The sequence below is a fragment of the Mustela erminea genome, chromosome 20, assembly GCF_009829155.1.
Source record: "Mustela erminea isolate mMusErm1 chromosome 20, mMusErm1.Pri, whole genome shotgun sequence".
Classification (NCBI taxonomy): domain Eukaryota; kingdom Metazoa; phylum Chordata; class Mammalia; order Carnivora; family Mustelidae; genus Mustela; species Mustela erminea.
The window spans coordinates 30,333,646-30,359,256 of NC_045633.1; the positions used below are offsets into that span (position 1 = coordinate 30,333,646).

The window sequence follows — 25,611 nt, forward strand, 5'->3', positions numbered from 1 at the left end:
GCCTGAATAATATTCTAATGTGGGCATAGACCACAATTTCTTTATTCCTCTGGTCATGGACACTTGGGCCATTTCTACCTTTCGGCTGTTGCGAATCGTGTTGCTGCAGTGAACACTGGCCGTGAGTGAGTTCTTTGAGCATCTGTTTCCTGTTCTTTCAGGTGTAGACCTAGGAGTGGAATCACTGTGTCACAGACTAATTCTACTTTTCACTTTTTGAGGGACCACCAAACCGTTTTCCATTCTCACCAGCACAGCCCAGCCAATACTTATTATTTGGTTTCTGTTGTGTTGTGTTGGGTTTGGGCTGGTTTATCATAGCCATCCTAGTAGGCATGAAGTGGTATTTCCTTGTGGTTTGATTTGCATTTCCCTGATGACTAATGATGGGGAGCGTCTTTTCATGGGCTTATTGGCCATTTGTCGTTCTTCATTGGAGAAATGCCTGTTCAAGTCCTCTGCTCATTTTTTAACTCGGTTGTTTGTCTTCTTGTTGTTGGGTTGAAAGAGTTCACTCTTTGTCCAAAACGTGCAAAACAAAGAAACTAGAGCTCAGACTGTCACTTGCCCACGGTCTCAGAGCCAGACGGAACTCAGATGTCCACTTCTGTCGCCCGCTCTTGGCCCCAGCTGCAGTTAGGTTTTTCAGGCTGGAGTTGGCTCGTGCTGACCTGTGCACACCTCAGAAAGACCATTAGGGAAGGCAGAGATGATGCAGAACAAAGGAGGCCCCCTATTCCAGAGTCCCAGGAGTGCCTTTTGTCTTAGAAGAGGTGGAATGCTCTGGAAGCTGATTCTCAGGTAGGCTGCTCTAGTTGTGTGAGCATGAGCATACCTGTGCACGTGCGTGCGTGTCTGCGGGTGCCAGAGCTGCCTGGTCCCGCACCATCTGTGTTCCCTGTGTCCCCTCTGTGGCACCTGAGAGCCACCACTGCAAGAAGGAAACTGCGCAAGGATGGCTGGGTGGGGCTGCCACCTGCTGGTCATACTGGGCACTGCAGGCAGACAGGCAGACAGCCTGCTTGTGGGGGTGGCCCGGCCTGTTGCCCTGGGTCAGATGCCCAGGGTAGGAGCCTTTAGGGTCCCCGGAAGGATCCTTTCATCTGCCCCAAAGCAAACAGAGTCCCCCCCACTGTTTCCCCCATGCCCTTTGAGCCTCTTTAAGGAACAGCTACAGAGGTCAGATAGCCTTCTGGTACCACGAGCTCCCCTCCGGTTTAATCAAGCCCTTAGAATAGTTTTTAAAAGCATATAGGATTACAAAGGAAACCAATTATACTGAAATATAGTTATCAAAATAGTATTGTAACATATGTGCTTAGTGAAATAAGATCCAGCAGCAGGTCTAACAGCAGCTGTAGTTTTGAAGACATGATCAGCATAGCTGATGTTTTGAGAGACCCACAACAACTGGAATGTGATATGAACACATTTACGATTTCTATGGCCCGAGAAATCAGCCGCGGCAACTGCTAACAGCACTGCCTACATTTACAGCCGACGGAACCACCACAATCTGATCAAAGGTTTATAATGTTGAAGATGCAATTTCTTCCTCTGCCCTGAGTTTGCGAATTATCTCCATGGATCCCTTGGGGGTTGGGCACCCCAGGTTAAGAGCCCAAGGTCCCAACCCTCTCTGGTGGCCCCAGCTCCTCCTCAGCCCCTTGGCCAGATGCCAAGCAGGTCCCAGCCAAGCTTGCCCCTTCAGCCCTGTAGCCTGGCTGCCTCCCTGCTTCTACCCTCAAATCCTCCTCCTCAGCCCCAAATGAGGCACCGTCAGAGCCAGCCTGATGGTGAACAAACAGCAGAACCGGTTTCTGACATACCATCACATGAGGCAGCTCCAGGTCCCCAGCAGGAAGGAACCCCCACCAGAGAATGGTCTCTCCCTCCAGGATCCAGGCAGGGAGGCCTTCACATCCTGTCCCCTGGACATCACCCCTTTGCCCAAATCAGGACTTTCCAGGACACTTTTGTCCTTCGGGACAATCTGGGGACATACTGAATCCTTTCCTTAGGATCTTCTTTTTCCTAAACTCCAGACATTGTGAAGCCATAAATGGGGGAAGTGACATGAACTCCTACTATGTGCTGGGCACTGTCCTAGGTGCTGAAACTGTAAATAGTGAACACGGTAGTCAAAGCCTCTTCCTTCTTGGAGTTCCTGGAGTTTTTATTCTATGGGGGAAGGCAGATGAAAGCAATAAATTAGTAAAATTAATAGTATACTCTAGGGTGATTATTGCTTTTGTGGGTGGGCGATACAAAGTACAGGAGGCAGGGGGTGTTGTAATTGTCTCACTGAGCAGGTGGCACTTGAGAGTAAAGAAGCAGAGGGGGAAGCAGAGTGTGTCTGTGTGGGCGGGGGGGGGGGGCGTGTTGTGTGTAGGGAAGAGTGTGGCAGGGGGAACAGCAGAAGCAAAGCCGGAGGAAGGCAGATTTGGAGGGATGAGCTGCAGGGAATGAAGGCAGTGAGGTTAAAGGGGCCAGGTCATGCCAGCCTTGGGGCCACTGGAAGGGCTCTGAGCTGGGAGACATCGAGGGGTTTGCATGGAAGAGGTCATGGTTCTGGTGCACACACGAGGGGCAGGGTGAGGAGGAGACAGTGGAGTGGCGAAGGCTCCAGGGTGGGGAGAAGTGGTCAGATGCTAGATCTGCTGGTTGGTTGGGTGAGTGCAGAGTGTGAGCCGAATTGCCACAGGGGCACGGAAGTACATTCATTTCCTGTGGCTGCAGAAGCAAACACCACAAACCGGTGGCTTCAAATGACAGAAATCTGTTTTCTCCTAGTTCTGGAGACTAGAAGTCTGAAATCAAGGTGTGGTGGGTTGAACTGTGTCCATCCAAATTTCCTGTGTTGACCCGCAGCACCTCATTAGGTGACCCTCTTTGGAAATGGAGCCTTTTAAAATATTTATTTATTTATTTATTTATTTATTTATTTATTCATTAGAGAGAGTGAAAGCACTGGCAGGGGGAGTGGCGGGCAGAGGGAGAAGTAGGCTCCCTGCTGAGCAAGGAGCCCAACAGAGGACACCACCCCAGGACCCTGGGATCATGACCTGAGCCGAAGGCAGATGCTGAACCAACTGAGCCAGCCAGGCATCTGGAAATGGGACCTTTAAGGAGGTCATTGGGTGGGTCCTGATCAAATCTGTGTCCTTCAAATAAGAGTTTAGGACACAGACATGCTCAGAGGAAAGAGAGATGGGGGAGGAGAGGACCCCTGGGAGACACCACACCTTGATCTCTGAATTCCAGCCTCCAGGACTATGAGAAAATAAATGTCTGTTGAAGCCCCCCAGCCGTGGGGCTTTGTTATGGTGGCCCATGCAGGCTAACCTGGGCGCATCCGTTCTGTGCCTCCCAGCTTCTGGTGGCACCAGTGACCCTTGGTGCTCTCATCACCCTGTCCCTGCCCCCCACCGCATGACCATCTTCCCTGTGTATCTGTCTGGGTCTCTTCTCTCTTTATAAGGACACTGGTCATTGGGTTTAGGATACCCCTCATTCCAGTAAGTCACTCTTCAACTCAGTACCAGTGTGTTCGTCTACATTTCCTTGGAAACCCACTTTATTTATTTATTTTTTTAAAAGATTTTATTTATTTATTTGACAGAGAGAGAGAGAGAGAGATCACAAGTAGGCAGAGAGGCAGGCAGAGAGAGGGGGAAGCAGGCTCCCTGTGGAGCAGAGAGCCAGATGCGGGGCTCGATCCCAGGACCTTGGGATCGTTACCTGAGCCGAAGGCAGAGGCTCAACCCACTGAGCCACCCAGGCACCCCTGGAAACTCACTTTATTTATTTTTTTAAAAGATTTTTATTTATTTATTTGACAGACAGAGATCACAAGTAGGCAGAGAGAGAGAGGAGGAAGCAGGCTCCCTGCCGAGCAGAGAGCCTGATGTAGGGCTTGATCCCAGGACCCTGGAACCATGACCTGAGCTGAAGGCAGAGGCTTTAACCCACTGAGCCACCCAGGCACCCCTGGAAACCCACTTTAATCCCATCAGGCTCAACTGCTCAGAATCCTTCCAAAAAACACCCCACTCTGTCCAAGGTGACTGGACCAGGCTTCTCAAAGGGAAAAAGAGCTCTTCCCAAGTCCAGGCAAGAATACATTCAACTGATTCTACCCTGGACTCCCTGTGGTCATAGGAACCCACAGCCTCTCATCGGTGTGATTTGGGTCCCTTCTAGAAGGTCAGGCTGTGAGAATAGCTGCCCCAGATCCTCTTGCCAGCAGGGGCTATGGGGGTGGGGGAATATGTGTGTGGGGAGGGCTAGTACAGAATTGTGACACCGCTTATGAAGACACCAGGGGCTGGTGGGTGAGTATATAGTTAGTTCCCCACAAGTTCCCCTGCCTGGGCTGCAGTCGCCTGTGTCCCCGCCACCCCCAGCTGAGACAGCATAGCAATGTGGGAGCGCCTCGAAGACCTGCCTTGCTCAGGGTCAGTGCTCAGAGCTCTGCGGCTCAACCCAGCCGCTGTCCTCGACAGCCTGCATACCCCCAAATTTTGTGGGTCAGATGTTCTCCTACTAGATTGAACTACAGTTGTGTGAGTCTTCCATTGGCAAAGGGAAGCTGTCTCTTATCGTGGTTGTTGTCATTTTCTGCATTTCCCTTCCAGTAATTCTTTTTTTATTTTATTTTATTTATTTATTTGACGGACAGAGATCACAAGTAGGCAGAGAGGCAGGCAGAGAGAGAGGAGGAAGCAGGCTCCCTGCTGAGCAGAGAGCCCGATGCGGGGCTCGAGCCCAGGACCCTGAGATCATGGCCTGAGCCGAAGGCAGAGGCTTTAACCCACTGAGCCACCCAGGCGCCCCCCTTCCAGTAATTCTTTCCAGCTCTTCTACGGTGGTTAACAATTTGGTTTCTTAATTGTTTTAACTTCTGTAAGAGAAACACCTGAGTACCACCGTTCATAGAGCTAGATGTAATGTGAACAACCACTTCTAAATTCCCCGGCAGGGGCGGGGAGGGGGTTAGATGCTCGAATGCCAGGTTCTCTCGAAGGCACGTGCAGAGATGGGGAGCCGTGTCTTGCGCCAGCTGGGAGTGGCTTGAAGCCACGTGTCGCCCTCTTCTATTAGGGACACAGTAAAATGATTCACGGCAAGGACAGTCCCCTCCCCGCACCCCGTCCACCTTTTCCAAGGTCTTGTTTGATCCTCTAACCAGTTATCAGGAGGCATAAGGGTCCCTTGTAGCACACAGGTGCCTGACCCTCTCACCCCTGGCTGGGGGTTGGTCAGTGGAAAGGTGTGTGTGGCAACATTTGCCCCCCATGCTGGTGCTGAAGTCTGAGAAACTTCCCCAACTGACTTGGCTTATGGAAAAGTGGGGCTTCCCAGAGGGGTACGGCTAGGGTGGGGGTGGGGTTCACACCCACCCATGTTCCAGCTTGAGGACTGGGCACACTGGCTCGCTGGGTTGGGTCGTGAGGATGGCAGGAGAGCGCAGGCAATTTAGAAAAAAACTCCAGATCTCTTATGGCAGAAAGGGAGCTTAGGATGGAAGGCGACTCAAGAGGAGGGCAACTGGAAATGCCGTCCTCGGACCTGGCCCATCCGACGCATCTGGGATCTTGTTGGAAACCCAGATTCCCAGGCCCCACTCCTGACGTCCTGAATGAGAGTATGGGGCGTGGCGAGACCTCTGGTGCCACCCAGGCACATCCAAGTTCAAGTGCGACCAGAGGCGCCCGCCCTTGATGGTGCACCAGCATTCCTGCTGGTCTGTGGGGAGGGGACCTGGGTGGCTGCCCCCCCTCAGCAGGTGTGGATTTGGGTGTGGGCAGGGCGGCAGGATCCACATTTCCAAGTTCACTAAGTGTAGCGGTCCTCTGGGCTCTGATCCTTCGCCAAAGCTGCAGGCTTGGTTGCAGGTTGAGTCATGGGGCGGGGGGACCTGGACCCACCTCCAAGAGACAACCCTCCCCCAACCCCCCCGCCCCTGGCTCCGAGTCTGCTCAGTCGGTCATGCAGCCTGAGCAGAGGTTTAAGGAGTGCTGGCCCCAATGACCCACCCAACGCCCCAGACAGCAGCTCCATCCACGCTTGCCTGAGAACACAGCAAGGGCGCCGGTTGTGCAAGGCCCGAAGCCCGAAGCCCCGTGCCCAGAAAAGAAAGAGACTCCGGGCCCCCTGGCATCTGCTCGGCTATTCTGAGAGCACACAAGCTTTATTCAGCACTAATGGCAGTGTTTCATGAGAATGAGCAGCACGACAGCGGGAATGCTCTTGTCTGCACAAAGTCCGAGAGCAAAGATTACGGCAACAGAGCTTCGCCCCCACAGCCCTGCCCCCTCCCGTCCCAACAGGCCCCCAACTTGGCTCCCCAGGCTCCTGCGCAGCTGTGCCAGGCGGGGGCGGGGGGGACTCACTGTGGTCTCTCCCCGCAGGCACCTGGATCCACTGTCTCCCCCAAGGGATCCCTCCAGACCTGCCTCCTCCTCCCCCAGGCCAGGCAGAGGGCCAAGGATGCCATCCCCCACAGTGACCCCATGTCCCCGCTGGCTGGCTTCTCTTTTCCCTCCGTGGAAGTTAACAGACTCAGGAACAGAAGGTGCTGTTTATAAAGCCCTCCGCACTCACAAAGCGTTAGCCCCCACCCCACCCCCAGCAAACAGGCAGGAAACGGAGTGTCCTTAGAGTGGGCCCCCGGAGCCACGGGGACCAGTGCGCGAAGGGAAGGGCCGGGCCCGGAAGCGGCGCGTGGCCAAGTGCATTAAGTCCGATGTCATTTTGGTCCTAATTCAGGACATAGCAACCAACCTCACTGATACAGAGGACCCCGTCGGAGATGCCTGTGTGACATGTGTGATGTGTGTATCTGTGTGTGTGTGTGTGAGTGTGCGCACGCATGCGCTTGTTTCTGTGTGTATAACCTTTTTGTGTTGTAGCCTCAACCCTTGGTGACCTTCCTTCCAGTTCTCTGACCTGGGCAGGGCCACCCCGGGGAGGAAGCTCAGACCCCAGACGGACAGCAGAAGGGCCAACATGGAGGGGAGGAATGGGTGAGGGGCAGCCAGGCACCCTTGGGAGAGGGGAGGGACCCCACTGCACGTCGGGGCCCCACCTGGGGCTCTTCAAAGGCAAGGAGTTAGGAAGGGCGGACGGAGAGGGGCTCACAGCAGAGGCCGGACTGTACATATGGACGGATGGCAGGGGTGTGGGGCTGCGGGAGGCTCATGGTGGCAGCTGGAGACACAGATGGATGGCCAGCAGGGAGGACAGCCCCGCACCCGGAGCCCCGCCTGCTCGGCGGCGCGCACCGCCCTGTCCGCAGAGCCCCGCTGGCGGTAGTTAAAGCCGCGACGGGACCCGGGGACGCTCACACGGTGTACGTTTTGACGGATTTGTAGAGGGGCGGCAGCAGCCCGTGGTTCTCGCGGACAACTTCCAGGTACTCCGAGGGAGTCTCCAGCAAGAAGGGCCCGCAGCACATCTGGCAGCAGCAGCGGACCCCAGCGGGAGGCTCCGGGTTCTTGTCAGACATGGGGGAAAAGTCAAAATCAGCCACCTATGGTGAACAAAACCCCACGGGTCAATCACCCGCCTGCCAGTTCTCTGACCTGGGCCTTACGAGCTCAGCTGCCTGGAGGCTCGCGGTGCTGCCCTGTGCCCTTGGCTTTTCTGCTCCTGGTGCCTCCCTCCTCAAGTAGCCCTCCCTGAGGCCCAGCTGCTGGCAAGGGCTGAGCACAGCGGTCAGTCAGATGGGAAGGGCCCAACTCAGCGTGGTCTATGAATGTCTCGGGCACATCGTGCCCAGCCCTGGGACCTCGCTGTGACGTCCATGCCCCCTTCTCTGGTCAGGGCCCAGTGGTCCAGCCCCCCTCCCCCTCGTGAGCACCCACCTCTACCATGTCCTTCTGGTGAGCGGCATTCCGTAGGGTCATGTACATGATGAAGGCAAGCATCATGGTGATCAGCGTGGCGCACGGGAAGGCAAAGACGGCTGGCTGGATGCCTGGGAGTGCGACACGGTGAAGTCATGGGTCTGGGGAGTTGGCGGGGAAGGCCAGCTCTCAGACCGCAGTGGGGGACAGACCAGTCAAACCCCACCAGAGCTATTTTTAACTTAGGCATGTGGATCCCAACTAGGCCAATCCCCAATGGGCCAATCTAGGGAGTCTACAAAAACCAAGGAGGGGTGCGTTAGGGTTTTAAAATATGGCCACATGTTACTGGGTGGTCACTTTCAAGAGGGGCAGCTAAGTCCCCCACCCCCTGAGAGTGGGCCAGACTTAATGACTTGCCCTCATGAATAGCACAGGACGGGAGCCATGACCCGGCCATCCAAGAGTCACAGTCGCCTCGCCACCCTCACTCGGGCGACTTGCCTTGGAGACGGGAAGGCGTGTTGTGAGGACACACTGGAGCCTTGTGACCTGCTGTGGCTGTCTGCCCTCCGCCAGCTCTCGGCTCCACCCCTTGACCCCCTGAGTCAGGAAGGCGCATGGGGAAACAGGGAGAACCCAGGGTCTGCAGTAAGGCGGTCCTGGGTTCGAATCCCGGCTCTGACCAGACTCCCCGATGGCTAATGCTGACCCCCGAGGCTAGCCTCAGGGCTGCCACGAGGGGAGGGGTGTGAGTGCGCCAGAGGCATGGCAGGTGATCGGCAAATGCGGCCCCTCCCCCTTCCTCCCTCCTCTACCCTGTCCCTGCTGTGGATGCCGCAGTGTGCCAGGAGGCTCTGCTTCCCAGGAAAAGGCAGCGCAGGTGACCTGGAAAGCTGCCTCCTCTGCAGGATTTGGGGGGCTCCGGGGCACTCAGCGCCCAGGAGGGGCTGGGGGAGGCAAGGCCCCAGACCCTCAGGGAGGTCCGCAAGGCCAGCCGGGGCTCAGAATGGAGCACGGTGTCTGCCCAATGGCTCAGACAGGGACTGGGGAGACCAGAGGGGACAGTGGTGCACTTGTGGGTCCAATCTGGGCGACGAGGGCGGCTGGCGAGGTTGCCGTGTGTACCCTAAGGGCTGTGACCTGGCTGGGCCCCTGAAACACCGTCCCTTAGGGTTCTGGGATCCCACTTTCTCCTCTATGGAAGGAAGTGCTTTTCTGGGGTCACAGAAGAGCTCCCACCCCTGGAAAAGAAGGGTAGAACTTCAGCCAACATCAGCTAATCCGGTGACTAGCCAGGGGCCGGGCCTGACGGAGACCCGGGGAAGGACATTCCGGGGGAGGTGGCCAGGGGTCCTGACAGATGACAGGGACCCCACTTCACTTCTGAGCGGCACCCACTCCCTGGGGGCTGGTTTTAGTGGTGACAGCAGTGCCAGGATCAGGGTGACGGCGGAGGAGGGAGGCTTGTGATCATGGGGGAGTGCTTCTGATGGGGACACCGGGGACCGTGATAGTGGCAGCAATCGAGAGTTAAAGCTGTTGGCTGCTGGGCAGCATGGGATTGAGGACCTGGGTGCAGATGGCCGTGGCGGGGCTGGTGGGAGGAGTGGGGATGGTGGTGTCTCCCGGGTCTGGAAGGTGCCAGAAAGGCCATCGGGAGTGTGTGTGGTAATGGCAGCAGAGCTGTGTGGTCACGCTGGGTGTTGGTATGGGCCGTGGGGCTGGTGTTGGTAGAACCAAGGGGTATTAGGCTGGCCGGTGACGGCACGGGTGGGCTGGGGGAGGTCTGGGCATAGAGTCAATGGTGTTTGGTTGGGCCAGTAGGTTTGGTGAGGATTCTCGCGTTGGGGGGCTGGCTCGCATGTTGGCGGTGGTGGCCAGGAAGGTCACTTACTGGAGGGCCACACCTGGATCCTGTGGTACTGGTGTGTCTTGCTGATGACGTTCTCAGCCCGGATGCTGAAGCAGTAGTCTCCGGGGTCCCTGAAGGTGTGGGTCAAGTTGTAGGCCGTGCTGGCCACCGACACGGGGTGGCATTCCCCTTCCTCCAGCGGCAGGCACTCAGGCTTGAGACGCCAGCACACGGTCAGAGGGGGGCTGCAGGGAAATGGGGGTGGGTTCTCAGCAATGGCTCAGCAAGCAATGTGAGCACAGACCAAGACTGAGAAAGGCCAGACAGCCGTGAACTTCAGTGTCCTTTTCAGGACAAAACACCTAGCTGTCCTGGCCTCTGCTTCACCCCTTCCAGACCCAGAGAACACAGTGGTAAATAAAAGACGCCCCCCCACACCCCCAGACCCCAAGGGAGTGCCAGGCTAGTAAGGCAAACACGGAGAGGCACAGAGTGCTGGACGAGGCAGGATGATTGCTCCAGGGACCCACAGGGTGGCTGTGGAGGCACAGGGGACAGGTGGGCACATTCTTGATGGGGAAGTCAGGGAAGGCTTCCTAGAGGAGGTGGCATTTGAATAGGATCTGAAAGGGTCATCCACCTGCCACAGCCCAGGCTCAGGAGCTGGAAAGCATAGGTCCATCTCAGGAATGTGGAGCAGGCCACCCCAGGCCCAAGTAAAACACACCCCTGCCACCTCAGCCATTGGATCTGCCAAGCCCAAAGAGCTTCCCACCCCACTCTTCAAGTCCCAAGCACCTGCCCGCAAAGCTCCCCACAAGCTTTAGAAACCTCCCCCAGCCCCACGGCTCATCTTTTTCTTTTCTTGGCTGTGTTGTTTGCTCCCCATCAAGCCTTGCTTCCTCTGTCATGGCCCTGAGTTGAGGGGTGGGGCCGGTCCCCCCAGCCAGAGTTCCTGGAGGGCTGAGCCCTGACCACTGACCTCTGAGGCTCCACCCACCCTCGTTCAAAGAACGCGCCCGACTTCTACATCCTCAGCTTAATGCTGTACTTGCCAAGAGCTGGGCTGGTTCCCAGCCGAGGTGACTTTCTGGGGGCTGGAGGCAGGCCTGAGCCACACGCAGAGAGGGCTTTTCACCTGGTTCCTCGCCTGATTTGCCTTGATACTGACACTGCAGACAGCTCCAAAGGGCCTGTGCCCTGATCCCTGGATCTCGAGTATGGAGCCGTGCCCGCAGCTCTCCCAGGGCTGCGGGCAAGATGGCAGAAGCTTCCACTGGCCCTCAAACTCAGGGCCCTTCCAGGGGATGGAGCTCTCAGTCTCATCCACGGGAGAAAGCGTGGGCAGGGCAACAAATCACCCTTGGTTGTCTCTGGGGTTCACTCACCTCCCCAGGAAGTTCAAGGTCACTGTCATCTTTTGGAAGGTCTGGATGAGGGTGGGCCCCAAGACCTGGATGCCTCGAAGGGTTTCTGAAAGGCAGAGAGGGTGCCATTAGACCTGGTGGCCGAGGACAGTGGTCTCAGAGCTCCCAGGGCTGTGTGACCACCACCCTGTGAGGGTCTCTGCCGAGGTGAGGGTCGCAGGTCTGTCCAGGGCATGCCCGAGTCCCACTCCGCCACCGCCCCCCACCCCATCCCCGATAGCAGCAGGTGCTGGAGCTGCTCAGAGTGAGGATGCTGGGGGAAGCTGGCGGGGCTCTGGTAACCAGGACGGAGGGCTAGCTCTGGGTCACCCCCACCCGTGCGATGCGTGGAAAACAGCACCCCGTTCACACCCACTGCAGCACAGCTCAGAAAGCGGCCACAGCTGCCCAAGCACCCCCTCTTGCCAAAGTCAGGGGAAGGTGGGTTTGGGCATCTCCTCTCTTCAGGAGACCAAGGCTGTCGCAGCCCCAACAGGACAGTCCCTAGCAGGACGCCAGTGTGGCCCGAGAACAAAGAGCCATGTGGACCCACTGGCTCACAGCACAGTGTCTGGCCACAGGCTCGGGCTCTGGGAGCAGGCGGGCCTGGGTTCAAATCCAGCTCTGCCCCTTGGTGGCCATGTGACCTCCTCTGTGGCCTCCAGTGCCCCCTCTGAAGTGGGGATAGTGGCCAACTGCTCAGAGGGCTGCCTGGGGGACATGAAGAGAGGACGGGCATCCAAGCTCAGCCCCGCCCTGTGCCCAGCTGGAGTCACTCTGAACTTCATGGGCCCCAATCCCGGAAAGAGTGCTGCCCAGGGCTCCCCAGGGGGCCAGACACCCCGGAAACGCACCCTGCAGCTTCAGCGAGGCAGAGAAGTCGCCTGTCTTCTGCATGATGCCCTTCCCGGCATTCTGCGTTGTCTGTTCCCACTCAGCCACCACCTTGAGCTTCACAGTGAAGGTTCCGATGATGGAATAGTTGTAATAGACCATAGCGTCTTTAGTCACCATCTGGGTACTGTAAGGTGACGGGAGGGAGATGACAGAAGTGACTCACATGGCCTCTTAGACTCAGGGGTGTCCGTGGAGTGACAGGCTCGGCTACCAATGACTTGTGAGCAAACCGGACATCATCACAGCAGCACCCCCCAGAGCCAGCCAGGATGCAAGGTCAGCCATGCTTGGGTGAAGTGGCTGCTGGTCATCTTTGTGCTTTTAAGTGACAGGTGGGAGACCTCCCAGCAACAAGGGCCTGTCACCTGCCAGGAAGTGCTCTGCCCCGTTCCACCAGAAATCTAAAAGAGCCCCTGCATTAGAGACAAGGACAATCCTGGGAGGGAAAAAGATATACACTTTGGAGTTAGGACATACTTGGCTTTGAATCTCGGTTTTAGATTTCCTGTCTGTAAAACTCTCAATCTTACTTTTCTCATATGTAACACAAAATCATATCTCCATCATAGGTTACGATGTGACATGTAAAGTGTATAATATCATGCTTTTTCCTGCAATTACCTGAATTACTTCAAAAGGAAATCTAATAATAAAGAAAATCTTTGTTGATTTCTCAGTGCTCTTTATATATGAAGTTTAGCCCATTAAATATCTTCTAAATATTTTCTAAACCCAGTTTAACTTTCGACTTGTGGTTTGATTTACTTCTTTCATACTTGGATTTTAAATCTAGTGAGCCAAATCTAGCATTTTCTTTTCCTTCCTCGTTTCTGCCTCTGTTTCTCTATTCTTAGAAATACTTTCCCCACTGCCAAATTATCCAACTGCAAGGGATCGTTTACATTTCAATCCAGTCCTGGTTCATTATATTTGATTTTTCAGTCTATCTGGAATTGCTTTTGTTAAGGATAAGATTCTTTTTCTTCTAAATAGATAACCAACTGCCTGAGTGCCATTTATTAAATAATCTATCTTTACTCACTGGTTAGAAAATACCACTGTTACCATATAATAGATGTGTGTATAAACTCACGTTTGTGTCTGCCTTTTCTGGTCTGTTCTGTTGAGCAGCCTTTGGTTGCTGCAAATTATTTGTGACTTTTTAAAAAATTTTACTTTTAAGTAATCTCTACACCTAATATGGAGCTCAAACTCACAACCCAGAGATCAAGAGTTGCAAGCTCTACTGATAGAGCCAGCCAGGTGCCCCTATTTGTAGCTTTGAAAATACATTTATGTATGCATTTCTACTTCTCCCCATCCGCCCTCATCAGCTTTCTGCTTTTCTGTTCTTTTCTTTTCTTTTAAGATTTTATTTATTTTTTTGACAGAGAGAGATCACAAGTAGGCAGAGAGAGAGTGGGAAGCAGGCTTCCTGGTGAGCAGAGAACTCCAAGCGGGGCTTGATCCCAAGACCCTGAGACCATGACCTGAGCCAAAGGCAGGGGCTTAACCCACTGAGCCACCCAGGCGCCCTGATCACTCTGCTTTTCTGATCTTTTTTCCTTCTGACAATATTGAGGCATTCTCTCTTCATTTTTTTTTTAAGGTTCTAGGTACAATCTGGAGTTTTATTTACATAAACCCTAACATTTTGGGCTAAGTTTATTCTTAGTTTTCCTGTTTTATAACTATTGTAAAAGTTCTTTTCCTATCGCCATCATATGGAAAGGCTATGAATCTTTGTTTTCTAACCAGCCATATCATGAAAATCTCTTTTTAGTTCTCAGATTTTTCAGTTGAGTCTCTGGTGTTTCCCAGATCATCTATGTGTGTGATGATTTTTATCTCCTCCCTTACAGCATTTGTATTTCTTTTTCTTGTCTTGTTTCATTGGCTAGTCAAAGAATGTCCCATTATAGTAAAAATAGTGAATAAAGTATTTAATGTGAAAAGAAATGCTCCTAGTTAGTATAGAGCCTGTCCCCTGGTTTGTGACAGATGTTCCAGATGTTCTTTAAGTTATGAAACCACATGTATGTTTGTAATGACATATTTTTATACATGTCTATATGTATATATACACTCATGCATACGTATATGGGTGTATATATGTGCATACTTAATCACCAAATTTAGATGAACTGTAGAATCTTTGTCACATTCCACAATTTATTGGACTTTCATCAAGCTTATGGGATAACTAGAGGGAAATGGACATCTTTGCAAGATTAAATTTCCATCCTGGACATGGTGTACATAACACATCTACTCAAATCATTAAGACCTCTTAGTCAGGGTGCCTGCATGGTTCAGTCAGTTAAGTGTCTGCCTTCAGCTCAGGTCATGAGCTCAAGGTCCTGGGACTGACTACGTGTTACATCCAGCTCTCTGCTCAACAGAGTCTGCTTCTCCCTCTTACTCTCACTCTGGGGTCTCCCCCCCACAAATAAATAAATAAAATCTTTAAAAAATCTTGGATACATCTTAGTAGCTCCAGTTTTCTTCACACAGGGTCTTGTCCATTTCCAGTAAGTGTGATCCTATGTTTATGTACTATTTTTGCTATAATTAGGAGTCCCCACGTTGTTTTCTAGCTTATTACTGTACGTAAGAAAGCATGTTGAGCCTGTTAAGTCCCATGGGGGTGCGGAGTGATGCACGAGAAGGATTACTAAGCCTTCCATGAACTTGAAAGATTGGTCTGTGTTTCTCTGCAAACCTGAGAAGTGTCTTAAGGAAGCCAACGGAAATTGGCTGGAGGAAGTTGGCTTCCACCAATGGAAGGTGGAAACATATGGGATATAGTAGGAAGGACCATCAGCCAGGGACTCGAGGGGACCGAAATGGACTGAGGGGTCTCAGCAGAGCACTACCCTCAGAGGAGATCAGAGTGTCTGTGGGCTGCCTGGGCTCTGTCCCTGAGACCCACTCCCTGACCTGCCTCTTCCAGCCAGACTTGTACGGAGAGGAGAAGTCAGGGGAAACGAAGCCAGAACACCAGAGTTCTGCCACATGTGTATAATTGCAGGTTCCATCAGCCAAATAGGTCCTTCCAGAGTCAAATGGAGAAAAAGCCTACTTTGATCTTTCTTAAAGGGATGTTTGGAGCACCAGTGACCTCCCCTACCAGGTTATAGGCACCTGGGAGGCAGGTCTTGTGACCCGCTCACGCTGGTCCCTACCTACCCCATGCTTGACACAGAGCAGGTGTGGAAGGAATGTTTGGAGTGAGAAGGAGTGAGGAGGTAAGGGTGGGAAAGTACAGAGCACTTTGCTTGGGACTGTGGGGCCACCAACCGCAGGCCAAAGCTTTGGGACATCAGTGGGGAAGCACATACCCGTCTCCGAAGTCCCAGTTGTAGAGAAATGAGGCCGTCTTGAAGAAGTTGCTCGGGTCATGGAGAAGGAAGGAAACTTTAAGGACTGTCTTGGTGAGGTAAGAGCTGGGCCAGGGCAGGGAGGTGTTCTGGGTGACAACGAGGTTCCCCACAAGGAGCTCTGGGAGAGAGATCATAAGCAGGTGAGTCCCCCAAGGGGGCGGGAAGGCGGGGCCAAGGGATGACCTCACAGGCCAGCTGGCAGGACAGCCTGTCCCCACTGGGACCTCCTGGCTGTCATTGCTGAGTGGAGGCAGGTCACTGAACACAGGGTCAGGTCACTGAACACAGAGATGCACAGCCCCTGCATCTTTGCCCTGCTGCTTGGGACCCTGGTTAAGACTCACAGCACACGCCACACGCACTGCCTTGCTCCTACGCCACTTTCACCAGGATCCCGAACTTTCTGGCATAAAAGATGCCCAGGACCAGGAGAAAATGCATAGGCTTTGAAAGAAATTCTCAAGAGAGATTTCAGATTATTAGATGCATCTAGAAAAAAGTTAGCACTTCTACTGATCACACCCAATGTGCTGAACTGCAATGTGCTGAACTGCTCAACTTCAAGTGTACTTGAATCACAGTAGACTTTGTCCCAGGGTTGGTCTATCACTGTCTAGGCGTTTGGCCTCTAAGAGGTGTCTCCTTTTCTACCAAAAAAAAAAAAAAAAATTAAGAGCTGATTTTTTTCACCCCAAATGCAGAAAGTACGGTGTGCTCAATAAAGCTCATTTGGGAAAATGCTGAAATGTAGGATGAAAAGAACCCGCCAGTCATTCAAACACAACTTTTGTTGATGTTTTGAAGAACTGCAAAACATTTGTGTGTACATATTTAATAAAGATGCACATTACATATACATATATATGTTAAACACAGTTAAGCAAATTGGTTATAGAAGTTTGTGTTTTGCTTTTTAAAATTTTATAAGCAGGAACATTCCCTCGGGACATTACAAAGTCTTTGTAAATGTCATTGTTATTCATCATACAAATTATATCCACATACTTAACCAGTCCCTTTATGGTTGCAAACTTAGCTTGGCTAATATTTTCTTCTGTTGTTACAAACACCACTTCAATGAACATATTTGCGCATAAAACATTACCCAAATGGAAATGTACTTCCTGAAGACAAATTCTTTGACAGATTGTAAACTCGGAGGGGGGGGGGGACTTCCTGGAAGGAGAGAGGATTGTTAGGGCGGGAGGCTGGGGGGAGAATGAACAGACCAGAGACTGAAATAGTGCATAACCATTGAAACGTATCCATCAGCTGCCAGCCCCAGTAGCAACATGTGCTTTAAGCGTCCATTCCAACACAGATAATGGAGAAGGGACCATGAGTCCGATTCCTGTTCATACCATCACTAACCAGACTGGATGGTTTTTTCTTTTTTTTTTTTTTAATATTTTATTTATTTATTTGACAGAGATCACAAGTAGACAGAGAGGCAGGCAGAGAGAGAGAGAGAGACGGGGAAGCAGGCTCCCCGCTGAGCAGAGAGCCCGATGCGGGACTCGATCCCAGGACCCTGAGATCATGACTTGAGCCGAAGGCAGCAGCTTAACCCACTGAGCCACCCAGGCGCCCCATGGATGGTTTTTTTCTGCAGCAGGAGTTTGAAGGCCAATTAGCAAACTGAGAAGTTCCTCACCTGTGATGGGGAGGACAAGGAGGCTCCTGGCCACAGGCGGGCATGTCCAGCAGTTGGCAGCGGTGACCCAGACGGAGACCGGGAAGTCCCCGGGCACGGTCCCCACAGCACGGATGGTGGAGCTGAAAGCCTCATCGGTCTTCCCTGTGAGCAGCAGCGGGGTATGGATCCAGTGGAAGTGGTAGAGGCGGGTGCTGGTGGGCAGGACCAGGCTGCCATTGTCGCTGGCCACCAGGCTAGCTGTGATCGTCACCTCTGCCCCCGTGGTGGCAGGGCCATCGGTGGTGAGGTGCAGCTCATACAGCCCTAGAAGTCCAGAGACAAAGACTATGTTTCAGGACAGGTGTGGCAAGGGACCCACCGTCACCCTCCGGGCTGGCTTCTCTTATTAGTTTTTTTTTATTTTATTTTTTAAGATTTTATTTATTTATTTGACAGACAGAGATCACAAGTAGGCAGAGAGTGAGAAGGGGAAGCAGGCTCAGCGCTGAGCAGGGAGCCCGATGTGGGACTCCATCCCAGGACCCTGGGATCATGACCTGAGCCGAAGGCAGAGGCTTTAACCCACTGAGCCACCCAGGTGCCCCTCTCTTATTGTTTTATAAGTGGAGAAACTGAGGCTCAGCCCGCACAAGTGACTTGCCTAAGGGTCATGTGGCTAGTTCAGTGTTAGCTGGGATTCCAACCCCGGGCCCAGGTGAGTCCAGAGTCCAGAGATTTTCTTTTTATGCCAGCCAAGCAGGGCCCTCCAGAGCCCAGGCCTAACCTGGCCAGACTTATTTCTTAGCTATGAAAATGACTGCCAATGTATGTCATGGGAGGGACCCCCTTGGGTGCTGCCAAAAAAAAAAAAAATAAAAGCCCTCTATTACCCACTCCTTTGGACTAGTATTTCCATGTCAAACAAAATTTCTGATCTGAAATCGCAAAGTCTGGAGCCTCTTAGAGGCCAAACGCCTAGACAGTGATAGACCAACCTTGGGACAAAGTCTACTGTGATTCAAGCCAACCCTTCTTCTTCTTTTTTAAAAGATTTTATTTATTTATTTATTTATTTGACAGATAGATCACAAGTAGGCAGACAGGCAGGCAGAGAGAGAGAGAGGGAAGCAGGCTCCCCGCCGAGCAGAGAGCCCAATGAGGGGCTCCATCTCAGAGATCCCAGGACCCTGAGATCATGACCCTGAGCGGAAGGCAGAGGTTTAACCCACTGAGCCACCCAGGCGCCCCAACCAAGCCTTCTTCTGAATGTAAAGGAAAACATTCTAGATCTTCACAGCAGCCACTGGCCATGGGAGGCTGCGTAGGTTTCAGTTACAATGAAACAAAATTTAGAACCCACTTTCTTAGCCACAGTAGCTGCATTTTTTTTTTTTAAGATTTTATTTATTTGTTTGAGAGAGAGAGAGTGCGCTGGCTAGAGCATGTGCGGGCAGGGGCACAGGGAGAGGGGGAACCTGACTCCCCACAAAGCAGGGAGCCCAACTCCATCCCAGGACCGGGGATCATGACCTGAACTGAAGGCAGACACTTAACAGACTGAGCCACCCAGGTCGCCACTGTCCCCGCCCCCCCACCGCCAGTCCCCCCTGTAGCTGTATTTCAAGTACTCAATAGTAAAGATACGGAATATCTTTATTATCACTGGACCCCAATGCTCACTGCTCTTAAATGACCTCTGGGTTTCCCGCTGGGGCCAAAGCTGCCCCTGCAGCTGCTCCACTCCTCAGGGAACTTGAACTAAAACGTGAGGGATGCGGCTCTTACTGGGAACCTGGGAATCAGGTCTTGGAGGATCCTAACAGAGAACAGGGCCTTGAGCATATGGGTTGGAGGTCGGGTCACGGCCCTTTACGAATACCACCCCCCCCAACTGACTACCGCATGGAAAGTAAAATTAATTGTAACCCAAAAATAGAGAAAATAGAAAATTAAAACTTAAACAATTTTATTAAAAATAATCAGTAACAACCCAGTGTTACCGTATGTGCACATTTCTTTCTTGAAAAAAAAAATCGTGCTCATAATTTGGAATTCTGTATTCTATCATTGTTGTTTTCAATTCCATATCACAGGTCTTTTCCTAAGTCATTATTCTTCAACTGCTTCACTTTGCGCATAACATTTTATTATCTAAACAAAGTAAGATTTATAGAATAAGCTTTCTTTCCAGCATGAAAGTAATACATACATCCGTGTAAAGAATATTAGAAGGGGCGCCAGGTGGCTCAGTGGGTTAAGCCACTGCCTTCAGCTTGGGTCATGATCTCAGGGTCCTGGGATCAAGCCCCACAACAGGCTCTTTGCTCAGCAGGGAGCCTGCTTCTCTCTCTGCCTGCCTTTCTGCCTACTTGTGATCTTTCTCTGTCAAATAAATAAATAAAGTCTTAAAAAAAAAAGAATATTAGAAATGTTCCCATTATCCTACTTCCACAAAACAGGTGCAACCATACTCCTGTCCTCATGTCTCTTTTTCATGCATAGAAGTTTTCAATGTGACATAATCCCACTCTGCACACAGTTTTGAATTATTTTATTTTCATAGGACAACACATCTAAAGCATGTCCGAGGTCACACTAATGTGAATTTCACTCTGGGTATGATAAGCCCTCGAGCAGGAATATCTTTTTTTTTTCCTCTCATTTTTTTTAAAAGATTTTGATTTTCAGCCATCTCTATATCCAACACAGGCTCGAACTTACTACCCTGACATCAAGAGTCATATGCTGTACTGACTGAGCCAGCCAGGCACCCCAAGCAGGTAGATTTTTTTTTTAAAGATTTTATTTATTTATTTGACAGATAGTTCACAAATAGGCAGAGAGGCAGGCAGAGAGAGGAAGGGAAGCAGGCTCCCCGCTGAGCAGAGAGCCCAATACGGGGCTCGATCCCAGGACCCTGGGACCATGACCTGAGCCGAAAGCAGAGGCTTTAACCCACTGAGCCACCCAGGTGCCCCCCACGCAGGTAGATCTTGATTCCCAGAACCCCCTCACTCTTGCCAGTCACACTCGTGTACATCTTGGTGACGATTTGGTTATGATTTGTAAATTTCCTCTTCAGGTGAGGTTTCTGAAGGGCGGCAGGTTCGAGTGTCCAGCCTGTACGAACATACACCTCACCAGAAGAGGGGACACAGATGGAAGGCTGGGGGGGGGCCCAAGCCCCTCTCCGCTCACTTCCCTCATTCCCACCCACCTTCTTGGCCACTCGCACCTGCTCTCCTAGTTTTGGATGCCTCCTAAATGCTGGCCAAACCAAATAACCTAGACCTACTTTCTTTTTTTTTTTTTTTTTAAAGATTTTATTTATTTATTTGACAGAGAGATCACAAGTAGGCAGAGAGGCAGGCAGAGAGAGAGAGAGAGAGGAGGGGGAAGCAGGCTCCCTGCTGAGCAGAGAGCCCGATGCGGGGTTCGATCCCAGGACCCTGGGATCATGACCTGAGCCCAAGGCAGAGGCTTAACCCACTGAGCCACCCAGGCGCCCCCTAGACCTATTTTCTGGGCTCCAGATCTGCATTGAGCAAAACAGGAGCTGCTAACCACATGTAATTACGCTTAAATTGATCAAAGTTAATTACTTAAATTGAACCAACAGTGGAAATTCAGTTCTTCAATTGCACTAGCCACAATTTCAAGTGCTTCAGAGCCAGATGGGGTTAGTAACTACCCTTCAGGGCAGATGTAGACTTTTTCCTTCATCACCCCATGTTCTGCTGGACAGTGCTGGTCTAGGGCTCTCCCCTCCCCACACCTACCATTTTCAGCCCTTGCTCTCCATTGGGGCCAGAGCAACAGCTGTCCCATGAACCAATCAATCCCGAGTCCTTTGCCACTACTCCTCCCATCTGAGCATGTTTTTTTCCTCTCCATCATGACTAGCCAGCATTCAGCCATAGTTACTGCTTCATCCTTGGCCCTGGCGCTCGGCCTCTAGTCCTCCCTTCTCTCAGCAGCATCCACCCCCAACCCCCACCAGCAAGGAGCTCCCTCCACACCTAATGTGTTCATGGACCGGCCTCAGTGTGGAGTCCAAACTCACATTCTGGCACATCCATGCTGGGGCTGGCCACTTTAACTCTTGCAGCTCTCCCAACTTGTTCGGTCCTTCCTAACCTCAGGACCTTTGTACATGCTGTCCCCACTGCCCCTCTCTACCTACATGTCGATGGATATAACCTCTTCCAGGAAAGCTTCCCTGAACCCCTTTCCCTCTCAGTGCTCTCCAAGCAGCCTGGGCACACAGTGGTCCCAACCTCACATGGGCATGAAGGTTTCTTTGTCTCCCTTGCCACCCTGCAAGCTCCTTGAGGGCAGGGATCATTGTCATTTCCCCATGCGCCCAGCAAAGTGCTTGACACATAGCACGTGTTTAATACTGCTGTTGCCCAAGGCTCCTGGAGAGAAGAGTGTGGCAGAGGGACCAGCCCACCTAGCACTTCCCCAAGAGACTGTTCAGTCAGGTAGTACTGACTGAGTCCCCACAAGTGGTGGGGGAACCCAGAAGTGTAGGACATGCCTCTTGCCCTCAGGGAGCTCACTAGAGACTTGGTAGACTCAGCAAAGCTGGGACAGCAAAGCTGCATCCCCTTCACCCTTAGGCAGTGTTGTCTGTCCCTACTGGGGACTCCTGCTCTAGCCTTTCCCTTTGTCACACATTGCCTGTTCTGAATCCCCTGCCCCAGAGCCGTATGTTGGATTGTGAAGTCGTCTGGACTGGCACTGACAAAGGGACCTGTAGTATCTTAATCCCCAAGAGAGAATTCCAGATGCTATGGCAGAAATTTCTGCAAGAAAATACAGTGCGTATTTTACAATGAGGGACATTGAATCCCCTGAGGGCCCCATGTGACAGCCTGGAGTCACCAAGCAAATCTGTACCCAACCCCCCTCCCCTGGGCTGAGTTCTCCACTCCCTCCCTTTGGCTTGAGGCAGCACTTGGCCAGGCTTCCCAGAAAGAGGGGCCATTCCCTCCCATCTCCCTGTGGCTCCCTCCCGTCCCCCCAGGCGAGGAGCGTGGGCCAGAGCGAGGCTGGCAGGTGGCAGGGACATTCGGCTGCATGCTAATGGCCATTCAGCATCTGCAGCGGACTGGAGACAGGCGCGTGTCAGCGCTACGCAGATCCGTTGCCAGGGGGATGGACTGGCTGGGAGGAGGGGTCGGGGGGAGGGTGGGGGGAGGGGCTGTGGCTAGAGTTCCCTTGCTGCAGAGGCTGGCCCAGCTCCTAGGAGCCCCCACACCTGTCCAGACACTGGGAGGCTCCGAGGGCACTTTTTTCCAAGCTTTTATTTTTTATTTTTCAAGCGTATGTTTCACAGCCCCTGGTTAATGCCACTCCTCTCTTCCCTGGGGCTGTAAGAAGTGCCCACGGCATCCAAGCTGAAATGGACCATGAAGGCTTTTGCCACTTGTGGCTAAAGGAACCAAGCCCAGATCCTGTTGCCCTACCCATCCAAACCTATCTTTCCAGGTTTGGGAGCCCAGGTGACATGGCTGTGGAGTACAGAGCAGCAGCTAAGGGAGGGGCGTAGGGGGCTCCATGGGTGCACTGAGTGACCTAGAGCTGAAAGGGCCAAAGCAAAAGGCGAAGTGGCAACTGCCACGAAGCCTGACCCACAGGAGCCACACTCACTCACTAACAGGTGCTGTAGGCTTCCCCTTGGAGCACACCTTCCCACGCATGTGGGACCCTGAACATTCTAGAAAATGGTCACATCGGCTCTTTCACACCGCACATGTGCATAGCCCCCAACACCTCCCAGGGGACCTTGGAAGTCTGAACAACATAATCTGGAATTATTGAATGGTCCAGTCCTTGGACTCTGACTTTGACTTCTAGTGTGGGAAGTGTCCAGTGCAGGCTGACCCAGACCCCAGGAAGAATGGGGGCTGAAGAAAGGGCTTCCAAGTCTCTGTTTTGAACCTGTGTGTGAGGGAGAAGGTACGCTCCCCAGCCGCGTTCCCAGCTTATTTTCATCATATCATGAATAGGCCAGGCTGGGAATTACACATGACTTCCAAAGAATTAATGTCCTTTTTTTTTTTCTGGTTTGCAGTTCAGGCCATGGTGATCATTTATTTCCAGATACATGTAAACCCAATGGACAAGAGACCCCCATTTCTACATGAAAATTCCAGGAGGGAAGCAGGTAATCCTGACCAAGCACAATTCCCACAAAATTCTCCTAATTCGTCCCTAAAATGCAGGTTTTTATTTTTACCTTTTCCATTGTCTTACACGATTTGGCATTAGATCGCTTCCTCTTTCTACCATTCTTGGGGGGGCCGGGGAAGGGACGTAATGGAAAATGTTGTCAATTTAACACACGCACATCACCAGAGCTGCCCACCTCCCACCTGTCCCCCAACTACTCTCCAGTCGGGATCCTTTTGTTGTCGCCAAAATGTGGCAGAAGGGTTGGTGCTGGCCTTTCCGCGGTGGGGAAGTAGAGCGCATAGAAGCACGGCCCGGTGGAGCGGGGGGCGGGGGGGGGGCACCCAGCAGAACCTGTCAGCTCGGGGTCCATTTTGGAAACCATTCCAAAGACGAAATGGCAGCCTCCCTGAAGCCAACACAGGGTGGAAGACCTCTCCAGATAAGATGACATTTAAAGGCAAAGATGCTGCTCGGCGGACAACCTGTCCACGTTCCCTGGGGGGCTGTGGCGTGATGACGGGTCCCGCACATTCCCGGTCTCCCCGCATCGTCCTCCCAGCCCCACCTCCCAGCGGCTGCGAGGCCCCCCCTGGGCACCCGCATGGGTGCACCGGCCACCGCGCGCGGTTCCCAGGACAGGGCCGATCTGGAGGTGGCAGCAGGAACCGAGGAGCGCGGGAGACCCCTCGAGTGCGGGGCCGACTTCTGGGGAGAAGGATGGAGGGAGAGAAGAGAGGGCTTCGAGGGGCAGACTGGCCACGCTCCCCTCGGCTGCGCGCTGCAGAGGCTGCCCGGGAGGAGGGAGGTGCGCTCCGGGCGCACGGCTGGACCGCCCCGAGGCCCCGGGCGCGCTGCGGCTGCCGCGGGGCGGCCGGCCGGCCCGCGCAGCGCCTTACCTGCGGCCACCCTAGCCGGGGCCAAGGGCAGGAGGCAGGCGAGCCAAAGGACGCGGCTGAGGATCGGCCAGAAGGCCGGGGCCATGGCTGCGCCGGCAGCGGCAGGAGCGCGGAGGGGACGCGGCTGACTCGGAGGCTGCGGCCGCTGCTCGGGGCGCGCGGCGCGGGCTATGCGGGGAGGTGCGGGAGCGGCGCTCGCTCGTCCTCGCCTCGCGACGCTGTGTCGCTGCGCGCCGCCGCCGCCCACAGCCCGCCGAGCCGACCCCGGCCCGCGTCAGCCGCGCCCCCTCCCCGCGCCCCTCCCTCCCCTCGCCGTGCCCCTCCTTTCCCCACGAACCCCCGCCTTCCCGAGCGCGCGCCGCCTCCCGCGCCCCCTCCCCTCCTCTCTTCTCTCCTCCCTTTGCCCCTCTTCTCCCCACCATCCTCCCCTCCCCGGGTCTGCGCTCCTCCCGTCTGCGCCGCCTCCCCGCGTCCGCGCCCGCAGCCTCTGACTCAGCGTCCCCAGAGGCGCGCGCCCCGCTGCAAAGCCGTGCGCAGGCCCCTTTGGGTTCTTCTCCAGTTGCCATATCTCCTCTTGACGCACACGATTTGGAGAGCGACTCATTGCCGTGGAGCCCCCACTGCGTGCGAGGCGCTGGGCAGAGGGACTGCAAGCACCCCATATCCCTCCTGAGGGAGGGAGTCATGCACCTCCGCCGAGTCTCAGGTCATTCCTCAGTTTACCCTCTCTGTCCCTGCTGTCAAACTGCTCGTGGCCACAGCTGTGGCTAGGGTGTCACTGAGGGCCTTGTGAGACTCAGACAGCCGCAGTGAGGGGTGACCAGGCCCTTCTTTGGCCTGTGCTGGCGCTTCCACTCGCCATAATAGAGTGCAGCAGGTCTTTCCTTCTAGAAGGTGGCTGTCCTGTCTTGTCTTCCAAGACTGGAAGCTGGTGGCTTGGATCCTTGTCGCACCTCTGCCTTTGCTTAAGCCTGTACTTGGGTGAGGGAGGGAGGTTGGACGAACCCCTCTTGCCTGGTGGGCTCGGATGGACCACGACTTGAATCGCAGCATGGGAGTGAAGACACCTGCGGGTATGGCCTCTGTCTCTGGGACAGCGGTGGCCTCCACAGAGGATGGGCTCACTGGCCACACTGCCATGACACCCTAAGGGAGGGGGAACAGATCTGGGTGAGCCCCCCCCCCCAAGGAGAGTTGAAAGTGCTAGACAGGCGTCATCCCCCTACCTGCCTCAGTAGCAGCAATCAACATCGTGGGGACAATACCAGGCCTAGGAAGCAGGAGACTTTGGATTCCTTCTGAGAGTTATGTGACCTTGGGAAAGTCACTTTCCTCTGAGTCCCTCATTTTCCTTTCCTTTAAAATGTTAATAGTTCCTACTCTATGAGGATCCAATGAGTTAACACGTACAACAGTGCTTAGGACAAATGAGTTAACATGTACAACAGTGCTTGGGACAGTGCATGTGATCAGTATTTGCTCGTCGTTGGAATTGCTTACAGGCCTGG

At 53.3% G+C, this 25,611-nt stretch overlaps 1 protein-coding gene across 2 annotated transcripts; it reads right to left on the reverse strand.

Moving 5' to 3' along the window:
• Positions 1 to 6,159: 6,159 nt before the first annotated feature.
• Positions 6,160 to 24,360, reverse strand: TMEM130 (transmembrane protein 130). 2 transcript variants are annotated; one of them, XM_032328442.1, is made up of 8 exons: positions 24,104 to 24,360; positions 17,046 to 17,351; positions 15,350 to 15,509; positions 11,966 to 12,132; positions 11,094 to 11,178; positions 9,748 to 9,950; positions 7,869 to 7,981; positions 6,160 to 7,498 (listed from the first exon to the last, which is right to left on the reverse strand). In XM_032328442.1, exons 1-8 carry the CDS (start codon positions 24,186 to 24,188, stop codon positions 7,346 to 7,348), a joined length of 1,272 nt encoding a protein of 423 aa, XP_032184333.1. In that variant the 5' UTR covers positions 24,189 to 24,360; the 3' UTR covers positions 6,160 to 7,345. The 2 variants fall into 2 exon arrangements, with proteins under 2 accessions (XP_032184333.1, XP_032184332.1); XM_032328441.1 differs by having other exon boundaries at positions 6,160 to 7,534.
• Positions 24,361 to 25,611: the final 1,251 nt, after the last annotated feature.

Bases quoted from the DNA above. Each gene is read 5' to 3' on its own strand.
- TMEM130 (XM_032328441.1), bottom strand. From the start codon at position 24,188: ATGGCCCCGGCCTTCTGGCCGATCCTCAGCCGCGTCCTTTGGCTCGCC. The intron at 11,179-11,965 runs GTGCGTTTCCGG...TCTGCCTTTCAG, and splicing joins TGCCTCGCTGAAGCTGCAGG to AAACCCTTCGAGGCATCCAG. The intron at 7,535-7,868 runs GTGGGTGCTCAC...TGTTCACCATAG, and splicing joins ACCAGAAGGACATGGTAGAG to GTGGCTGATTTTGACTTTTC.